General features: G+C 56.1%; 1 protein-coding gene across 1 annotated transcript in view; it reads right to left on the bottom strand.

Annotated features, from left to right (window-relative positions):
- Nucleotides 1-10,256, bottom strand: part of SIPA1L3 (signal induced proliferation associated 1 like 3) — a 94,096-nt gene that overhangs the window by 63,561 nt on the left and 20,279 nt on the right. Inside the window, exons 2-3 of the mRNA XM_069078521.1 lie at nucleotides 5,773-7,589; nucleotides 5,162-5,292 (exon numbers count right to left, since the gene is read on the bottom strand). Of these exons, the coding sequence (XP_068934622.1) occupies nucleotides 5,162-5,292; nucleotides 5,773-7,273 (1,632 nt within the window). The 5' untranslated portion in view covers nucleotides 7,274-7,589. The remainder of the gene's footprint in view (nucleotides 1-5,161; nucleotides 5,293-5,772; nucleotides 7,590-10,256) is intronic.

Consider the following 10,256-nt stretch of genomic DNA (forward strand, 5'->3'; position numbering starts at 1 on the left):
GGAAGGGGAGGGAGGAGGGGAGAAGAGAGAAGAGAGGGAAAGGGGAGTGAGGAGGGAAAAAGAGAGGAGGGAGAGGGGAAGGGGAGGGAGGAGGGGAAAAGAGAGGAGGGAGAGGGGAAGAGAGACAGAGGAAAAGGGAAAAAGTGGGCACAGGTTCCAGTGGGACCCGAGGTGCTCAAGGACAGGGTACAAGCAGACCCCAGGGCCAACTCAGGGTCTTCTTCTGCCAAGCCTTGGGAACACATCATGAAATCCCCATTCCTCATCCCCCAGTAGCCCTGCGGGGACTCTCTTCCTAACCCTCAAAGTTAGTTCCTACCAGCAGACCCTGGGCTTCCACAAAAGCCTGGGGGCTGGGGTTTGTAAACAGGTCATACTGGCCTGGGGTGGGGGTGGAGCAGTGGGGTCTTAGGGACAAGTGGGTGGCACAGAAGATTCCTGACCTGAACCAGCCCCATGCCTCAGGCCTGTCTGCCAGTCCTCTCTCAATCATGGTCCTACCCAGTATCCTGTGTCACTGTGTTCTGGCCCTTCTACTCTGTCACCCACCCTCTTCCTCCCTCACATCCCCCTGGGCACACTGGTCCATATGCTTACTCTGACCCATGGGCCCAGGTTTGGGAGATCTGGGAGGCCCCAGGGCCTGGCACCCCCAATGACACCGTCTAAGTAGAGAAAGGATGGCCTCCTTTGTGGTCTCCTATGAGGCCAGGACACAGGACATCTAACATGCCTAGGAAGCCCCAAGCAGAACACATTTTCCAGGAGCCTTGTGAAGCTGAACACAAAGTCTTCAGACTGGGGGGGGGGGTGTAGAAATCTAGCTACATCCATCTCCCAAAACAGAGAGAAGGTACGATGCGGGAAGACAGATAGCAGGGGTGAGACTCAGAAACTCAGAGGGAGCAAGAAAAGCAAGAAAGGAGACATCAAGAGCACCCCCGGCCTCAGAGGGATCCCTGAGACCAGGCGTGGAGGGGGATAGGAGGGAGGAGGAAAGGGGGAAGGAGGCATGTAATAAGGGAGGGACAAGATTGCAATTTTAAACACCCACTACGAGATCAATTCATATGAAGGATATAAAAAACAGTGACTCAAAGGGATTTCAAGACAGCAGGAGCTCTCAGTAGGGGAGGTGCAGGGATAAAGAAAAGCCTTGCACAGGACGTGGTCCCAGAGCCAGTGTGGCCCCAGAGCTGGGATCTTAAGAACTCTGGACTTCCAAGGGGCAGGTACGGGAGCCACCCTGAACAAATATGCAAGGCGGGAGATGGACTATGGGGCAGGGAACCATGAGCGGCCAGTCTGACCTAAATGGGAGGAAGAAGAAAGGGAATAAGGATGATGATCAGAATTTATACAAGCTTTAAGCTCACAAAGTGCGTGGAAAACACCCTGAGAGGCAGGCGCTATTATAATCCCCATTGTTGCTGGCCCGTTGTTTTCAGTTGTGTCTGACTCTCTGTGACCCCATTTGGGGTTTTCTTGGCAGAGACAATGGAGTGGTTTGCCATTTCCTTCTCCAGCTCATCTGACAGAAAAGGAAACTGAGGCAGACAGAGTGAAGTGACTGACCCAGTGTCACCCAGCTAGGAAGCATCTGGAACAGCTATGCTGAATCTGATTCCCATTCACAAAGATGAGCTTGGGGAAGGATGGGAACCTTTGAGGGAAGTGACCGTTCTGTTTTAGAATTTATGGTGGGAGAAGAAAGCTGGGAGGAGACAGCTGTGTGCCCTGGATGTTGAGATTATTACAGATTTCAAAGGGTTTGGAGAAGAAATAGATTGGCCTCTATGGACTAAAATGGTCCAGGAGTTAAAACCAGCCCACGAGAGAAAGTTCTCAAGAATGCAATTCCAAAGACACAAAAAGAGAAACAAGTCTGAAAATAAAGGGGGCGTGAGGGTGGAATTGTCAAAACAGACCACTGTGAACCCAGAGAGAATTCATCCCCTCGGTAAGGGAGAAAAAACCTTTTCTATGAGCCAGCTACAGTGCCAAAGGCTGGGGATGGTGGCCAAAGTGCAGACCCTCCACCCAGTGAGCTGCAGTTCTAAGGGAAGGCCTGAAAAGGATCGGGGCTACTGGCAAGGCCACAGAAGGCTGAAGAGTGAGGACGGCTGGGGACCTGATTTGAAACAGAAAGTAGGTCTGACGAAGAGGACAGAAGGACAGGGTGGGGAGGCAGGGGTGCTCCTCTGCGGCCCAGCCATCCTGGAAAATCATTCAGAATCATAGAAGAAAAGGGACCAAATGATCGCTGTGAATATTTTTCAGAGAGGTAAAGGCAGAAAGGAAAACCCCAGTGCTATCTGAAGCAGCCGATTGGGGAACCACCTGCCAGCACTACAGGAATGAGATGGATGATCACTGGAAGTCCAGGAAACCAGGAAGAGACGTGGCCGAGGGAAGGGAATGGATCGGAATGTGATCTTTGGGTCGGACGGAGCCAAACAGAAACAGCCGAGTCTGACAGGCCTGACAACCCAGAGGACAGGGCATGCTGACGACCATCAATGCGGAGCTACTGTCAGTGAGCTCTGGAAGATCTTGGTGGACAGGAGGGGCACCAGGAGACTCCAGAGGAGAGGAGCTTCAAATGAGAGAACAGCCAAGTCACCAAGGCTGATGATGATTCTGGCAAAACTGTTGAATCTTATCCAAAGAATGATTAAAAAGAGCCACGATGGTCCCTGAGAACAAGAGATCCCGCCTGATTCACCTCACTTTCTTCACTTCCTTTTTGGATGGGGGTCCAGGCTGGGGATCCTTCGGATTCCGATTGTCTGACTTTTCGCCAAGAACAGGCCAAGCATCTTGTTCTTGTGAGGAGAACAGAGCAGTGTGGGCCAGCCAAACATGGAGGGCAGGAGGATTGGCCCCGCTGAGATGACTGCCGACCCCTGTGAGGACCCGAGGTCGGAGAGCAAAGGTGGTGGAGGTCTGGGGAACCAGAAGCCCTCAGAGAGGCACGCCCAGACCCTGGGGCTACATGGAAGGGCAGGTGGGGGAGGGATAGTTCTGCCCTCGTCTTCCCAGGCCAGGCTGGCACAGGGGTTCTGGGCACCCTCTTCGAAGGACCTTGGGGCTGTGAAGGACTGAGGGGAGGGGACAGCTGACTGAGCAGGAAGAGGCCAACCTGGACCTGACTGGGAATGTTCTACATGTCTATCCCCAGGAAATGACCCCCAGGAGTGAAGGGCCCTTGGCCTCCTGTCCACTTCTACCACTAGACCACTACCAGGGTTAAGAAGTGTTTGTTTTGGGGCGGCCAGGTAGCACAGCGAGTAAGAGCACCGGCTCCAGTGTTGGGATGACTTGGGGATCAAATCCGGACTCAGACACTTAGTACCCACCCAGAAACACCTGGCTGTGTAACCTTGAGCAAGTTACTTAACCCCAATTGCTTAGGGGCGGCCAGGTGGCTCAGCAAGTAAGAGCACTGGCTCCAGTGTCGGGATGACCTGGGGATCAAACCCAGGCTCAGATACTCAGCACCACACCCAGAAATAACTGGCCATGTATTCTTGAGCAAGTTACTTAACCCCGATTGCTTTAAAAAAAAAAAAAGAAGCGTTTGTTTTTTAAAACCACTTAGGCAGCTGGGTGACTCAGGGGTTGAGTGCCAGGTCTGGAGTCAGGAAGACCTGAGTTCAAATCCAGTTTGAGACACTTATTACCTGCATGACCCTGGGCAAGTCACTTAACTGCTGCCTGCCTGAGTTTCCTCCTTTGTAAAATGGAGATGATAAAAGCCCCTCCCTCCCAGGGATGCTGCGAGATGATCCTTGTACAGAGCTCAGCACTGGGCCTCATTCCCTCTCTCCCCTTTCCCGTCAGGCCCATATTTCCTTCTCTGCACTGTCCATGCATGGCCTCCTCCCAGCCCAGGGTGGAGGCTCCCAGCACCCTGGCCACCCCAAGGCCATGGGGAGGCTCCAGAACCAGGGGGGATTTGGAAAAAGCTGTTCTAGAACCCAGATGAACTTCCCTGGCAAAGAGCCCAGGAACTGCTCACACATCTCCATCTGCTCTGAGGGAACAAGGCCCACCCGCTGATGACTAGTGTCTGCTGCCAGGCATGGGCACTGGGTTATCCGGGGCTCCCAGGGCACATTAGTCCCTGCGCCTCTGAGGGGACGGCATTAAGTGGCTCCTTGCCTCACCCGTGTGCTGGCTATGGAAGACTGTGGATGTCACAGAGCCTCCTGGGGCTCCTCTTTCCTCATCTGTAAAATGGGTGTAAGATTTTCATCACTTTCTTCAGCGGGTTACTGTGAGGCTGGGGCTCTGTGCCATGGAAGGGCCATGTGAAGGGGAGCTGCTGTCCCCCTCACACCTTCATCACACCTGCTTTTCCAGGGGCTAAAATTATTATCCTCAAAATAAGGCTGCGAGGGCCTGATCACTTCATAGAGGAGGAGACAGGAGCTCCCAGAGGCTGACTGGCTGGTCCAGCGTCTCCCGGCCATTAGATGAGGAGGGTGAAAGTCAAAGTCCAGGCCTCACCCTTCCCACTGCAGCCAAAAGTCTGACATGTGACCATCCTGTGAGGTACTGGGGGATAACAGACAAGACAGAAGGACCAGCAGTGACAGAGAAAGCCGGGGCCTTACCACCAGGCCCCCGAGTGACCTGACTCAGGGGTCTGCAAACCACAGCCCGGGAACTCAGAACAGCTCTGACATTTCTAAACAAAGTTTTGTTGTATTTTAAAATGTAAAAACTGTCATGCACAGAAACCAGAGCGGGTGAAATCTGGCCTGTGGGCCACTGTTGGCAGACTCCTCCTCCATGGGAGAAAGAGCCAGGTGGATCTGCTGTGCTGGCTGGTTAAGACGGGCACTGGCCACACTCAAGTATTGCCCCACTGTGGGGGCCATGTCTGAGGAGGGCTGGCCAGGACTCTAGAGACGGAAAAGCTCCCCCATGATGAAAGCCGTACCAGAGTGGAGGGAGGGGCTGCCTGTCTGGAGAGGGGTCTGCAAAGAGAACGATCCCATGATTCTATGAAGCAGAGAGCACCCCTGCTCGGGCCTGGGCCCCGTATGGGGTGGGCTCTTGGACTCCTCCCAGCTCTAAATTCTAAGCGTTGGGCCTGGCCACAGAGTTTCACTGGCCTGTGGCCACCGGCCTGGGCACGGGGCAGAGCACGTACCTCACTCGTCCGGAAGATGATGCGGTACTGATACTGTGGGCCGTGGTCCTTGTGGTCTTCCAACTTCTCCCGCTTAATGCTCACCGCCACCGGCCCCAGCTTCTCGTCCACGCCAAAGTAGTTGACGTGCTCTAAAGGAGAAGAGCGAGCATCTCAGGTCCTGGGGGCAGGCTTGGGGGATTGAAGCCATATCCTGGAACCCTGGGACACTGGTGGAGCCTGTGGGGCTGGCCTCCAGCCCAGGGAGAATCCTAAGTTCTAGACCTAGTGACCAGCCATGATTCTGACTGAGACTGTCTCTGCTCTGTGTGTGTCATACTATCCTGGGCACACAGTAGGCATTTCATAAATGCTTACTGGCTGACTGCAATCAGTGCCTGTGCTCGGACACAGACGCTAAACTTGTGGGGGAAAAAAAGGGGAGCAGTCCAGCTCTGGGGCCTGCCTCTCTTGCTTTCCTGATCATCATTATTGACTTTTCTTGGCTTCACATTTCCTCCAGAGCGGAACATCAGGATTTTCCTTTCATCACCGGGTCAAAGGGTGGGGTGGGCCCAGTCCAACCCCAGCACCCTCCCCCAAAGACAGGCTGATGCGGCGCCCGCTCTCACCTTTGCCCACAAAGTAGTCCTGGTAGTAGCGCGCGCCCAGGTCCACGTGCTCGATGCTGTGGAGCCTGACCCTGGCCTGGCTCCGCGCCGCCAACCGGGGGGCCTCGAGCACCGAGATGCTGGCGTTGGTGCAGTAGGTGCCCGGGGCCGGCTCCGGCGCGCCCCCACCGCCCGGCCCGGCGGAGGCTCGCGAGAAGCTGACGTTGCGCTCGGCCACGCCCCCGATCTCGTTGCGGAAGTGCGGGCAGCTTAGCAGCAGCTCGTTGCTGTTGCTGTCCCCGAGGTCCTGCTCCAGGTTCTCCTTGTAGTTGGGGTCCTCCGTGCTGGGGAAGGAGGCGTCCGGGCCGCCCAGGCCGCAGGCCCTGGACACGGCCGCCGAGCCCGCCGACGCCGCCGATGCCCCCGTCGTCGTATTGCGCCGCTGGGCCGCCGCAGACAGCCTGGTGGCGGCCACCTGATTCAGGTCGAACAGCATGCTCTGCACGTCGAAGTGGGCAAAGCTCTTCTGGCAGACCCAGGGCCTGCTGCTCTCCGGCGGCCTGCCCCCGCCGTCGTCGGCCTCGGCCAACGCCTTCCCCGGCGGCTCGCTGTCGGTCCTGGTGCTCCTCAGCTTCCGGAAGATGGAGGAGTCGCCGCCCGCGTCCCCACCTTTGGCGGCCTTCTTCCGCAGTTTGTCCTTCTCCTTGGGCTGTAGCAGGAACTCGTCCTTGTGGGGCTGGCCGTTGCGGACGGCCGTCTTGGAGCCGCCTGCCAGGTGCGGGTGGGAGGCCAGGCCCGCCTCAGCCGCCAGCAGCTCCAGCTTTCCAGAACCGGCCCCGAGGGGCTCCGGCTTCTCACTGCGAAACTCATTGAGAATGTCAAACAGGCTCTGCTCCGAGACGCCCTGCACGTCGATGGACGATGTGCTGCCGTACTCCCGGAAGAGAGGCGGCCCCCCCACGTAGCGGGACCCCCTGGCCTCTGACGGCTCTTCCACATCGCACTCACTGAGGGTGATCTCGCTGTTGCTTCGGTTCCGCAGAGGAATGAACCCTCGGCCTGGGGACCGTGGCCAGCCATCCTGGAACTCGACGTCCTTGGACCTCCTGCGCGACAAGCGGTGGAAAGCTCGAGACCCCGGCGCCCTGGAGCCGCCGGGGAGGGGCTGGCCGTTCTGAGAGGGCCTGGGCAGGAGGCCCTCTCTCCCAGCTTTGGCACTGTCCACGTCCTGGGCCAGGCTCGAGCTAGCCTGGTCCTTCAGAGCCTCTCGCTTCGGGGGCCAGTCAGCCACCCTGGCACGCACGCCCATCTTGGGCATCGCGGGGGTCGTGGCACTGGAGCGTGACGCTACTGCATTCTCGCCGGCAGCGGGGCCGGGCTGTGGAGAGCTACCGTTCTGCGCCCAAAGTCCAGAAGGGAAATAATCCGCTCCATGGGGGCCTGGCAGAGGGTCGCTCCCTTTCCCCCCTCCACCACCTCCCACATCCACACCTTCATTCTGAATGGGTCGATATGTCGTCATCGTCCAAAAATACAGCTGGGTTCTACAGTCCTCCTGAAGGCATCGTGCATCTCTGAGAAGCCAGCCCTGAGAAGCTTAGCCGCTGTTCAGAGCCCCGGGGCCAGCGATGAAGGAAATGCTCTGCCGAGAGCCAGGGGGGAGCCGGGGTGCCTCGGCTGGCCCGGGTCAGCAACATCGCTGTGGAGGGCTGCACCATGACACATCCCGGCAGGCCCCACCAGGCTCACTCCCAGGGGGCCGCAGCTCCCACCTGACTTTCTTCTAGCTGGTCACAGACGAGGGGCTCTTGGGAGGCAGAAGCAGGTCCTGAGCCATCCTATAAAGGGACAAGGAGAGGGTGAGTTAGAGAAACAAAGGCTACCCCTCTCCCCACCCCCACGGGAACCTCTGTCACCGGTCTGGTTCAGCAGCAGGTCTCTAGGTGAAGCCTTCTGAATGAGCCACAGAACAGGGGCTCTTACTCTGGGCTCTGAGCATCTAAGTGGGGAGGCTGTTGGGGGCAGTAAACCCAGAGGCAAAACACAACACCTTTATCTTCACTAACTTTTGGTCTCCTGTGTAATCCTATAGGTTTCATTTGATGCATTTCAGCACATTATTGGGGGTCCACAACACAAAACAGGTGGACACTCCCTGATCCAGAGAGACTACCTGCTTAACGCCAGACTTACTAAATCAGCTTTGTGTGTGTGTGTGTGTGTGTGTGTGTGTGTGTGTGTGTGTGTGCTGCTGCAGTTTAAAAAAAATCTTCCTGATATCTTTTGCTTCTGCATCCTCTTAATTTCCCAACACAGCCCCTCATCCCTACCCTGGTAGCGATCCCTCATACCAAGCAGCAGCTCAGACCTTCTGGAGGCCGGCCTCCAGCCATGGGCATTCTCAGCTCTTTGCAGAGGGGCCAGGCTTGGTCACTATCATTCACGACAGTCTCTAGTCCAGATTCCTTGTTTCCCTTCTTGAAGTCTATCACATTCTGGCGGCCCTAAGTTTTCCCCGGCCCCCTCTTGGCCAGTTGGTCACTGTCAATAACACACATCCCACTGACCATTCAACAAGGCTCCAAAGGATGGCCACTGACTATGTGTGCAGGGCTTTGCTCATAAAGGAAAGTGCCTGACCAGTGAACTGAGAAAGGTGGCCACCTGGTCCATCCCCCTGCCTTCAGAAACGGTGATGAGCCCCTCCCTCTCAGCTGATCCTCCAGCTAGCAGATATGAAGCTCACAGCCCCTCACGGGACCAGCGGAGAAGGGGAGAGGCCCACCAATGGCCCTGGAAAGTCATTCCCTCTCCAGCCTTGAGCCTTTCCTTCACATGGGTCAGACAATCCCTGCTGCCCTTGCCCTCTCTTCAGACTACTTCCTCCATGTCTATACGATCCCATCTAACAGGTGTAGACCACTCTGTCATTCCTAAATTCCTTTTACAGATAATTTTCTCCTTCCTTGCAAGCATCCTTGTGAAACGGGCAGGATAAAGATCATTACTTTCATTTTGCAAATGAGGAAACTGAGACTCAGAGAGGAAAATGACTTCCTCAAGGCCAAATAGCTAGTAAGTATCAGAGCAGGTTGGGGCCTCCCACCACCCTGCCTCTGAATGTCCACACTGCATGCTGGACTTCTAGCCACCAGCCCTGAGAAGATCACTAACGATCCCCAGCAGCCCTTGAGTCAACGCATCACCGAGCCCCAAACAGGATAGGTGCTTTTGGGAACCAAGAGCAGGCAAGCTGGGGAGGCTGCTGGCCAGGGAGAAGGCTGCAGCTGAGGAGGCCCACAGTCCCAGTGGGAGGCAACCTGCCAGAGGGCTCAGCCCTGCCTCATAGGGTGGTCCCACGCATGTATAATGGGGAGCTTATTCTCTCTTTCAAGCTAGATTTTGTTCAGTTAAGAAAAAGAGGCACCTGGATAAGACCCTTGTATACTCAGGTGGCTGCTGACAGATGGGATGGAGTTGGTCAAAGGCAGACCCAGTAAGGAAGCCGGGAGAGCCTGGAAGGCTCCATGCCACACTGGGGTGACTCACGCATGTGCCCCCATCCCAAGCAGGCACCAGGGCTCACCTTCCCCCAACGTCTGGAGGATTCATAGGAAGCCGGGTTGGAAGGGATCCTTTGAGACTGTCATTCCCACCCCCCACCCCATGTTATAGCAGAGGCCACTCAGGTCCAGGAATGGCAGATGGAAAAGGTGCCAAGTCAGTCCTGGACAGTCCCTCTGACCTCTGACTCCAGATTTCCCACTCCCTCCCCTCCTCCAAGCCTCCTGAAGGCATCAGACCCCTACCACACTGTTTGCTGCTGCCCCTCTGAGACAGGGTCCCTGCCTGAGCAAAGGGCACAAGTCAGGATGGAGCCTGGCAGCCCCGGCCACGTGATGCCAGACACTGAGGGAGAGAGCACTAGGTAAAGGCAAAGTCATGACTCGGGCCATTCTTCACTGCCACCAGAGGCCTGTGCCCTGGAGCCAAGCCATGCAAGTCCTCACTCCCTCCCACACCCACCCAGAGTCTTTCAGCAGCCTTGTCCTGCCAGCAAGGAGCCCCCCATACAAAGTAATCCCAGCTAATTAGCACAGAAACCTGCTAAGATCACATCTGCTGAGAGCAGAGATTAAATCAATATTTGACAATCTTGATTAAATATGAGACATGAAATCCTATTAAAAGAACATCTGGAGAGGTCCCACCACCCCCCTCATCCGAGCTCTCACATAAGCAGCTCCCTCCCTCTTTCTCCCTCTCCCTCGTTCTCCTCCTCTCCACCCTCCTTCTCTGTCTCTTTCTTTCTCTCCTTCCCTCCCCCTCTGCTTTCTCCCTTCCTCTCTCTCCCTCCCTCTTTTGTCTCTCTCTCTTTCCCTCCCTCCTTTCCTCCCTCCCCTTCTCTTTCCTTTTTCTTTCCCCCTCTTTCTCTCCTTCCCTTCTGCCTCTTTTTCTCCTTCTTTCTGTTCTTCTGATCAGTAGCAGAGAGTGGCCCCTGCCCA

This window comes from Petaurus breviceps, unplaced genomic scaffold (genome assembly GCF_028583685.1).
Source record: "Petaurus breviceps papuanus isolate PSGF00001 unplaced genomic scaffold, PetGlider_PUasm1.0 91041, whole genome shotgun sequence".
Taxonomy (NCBI): domain Eukaryota; kingdom Metazoa; phylum Chordata; class Mammalia; order Diprotodontia; family Petauridae; genus Petaurus; species Petaurus breviceps.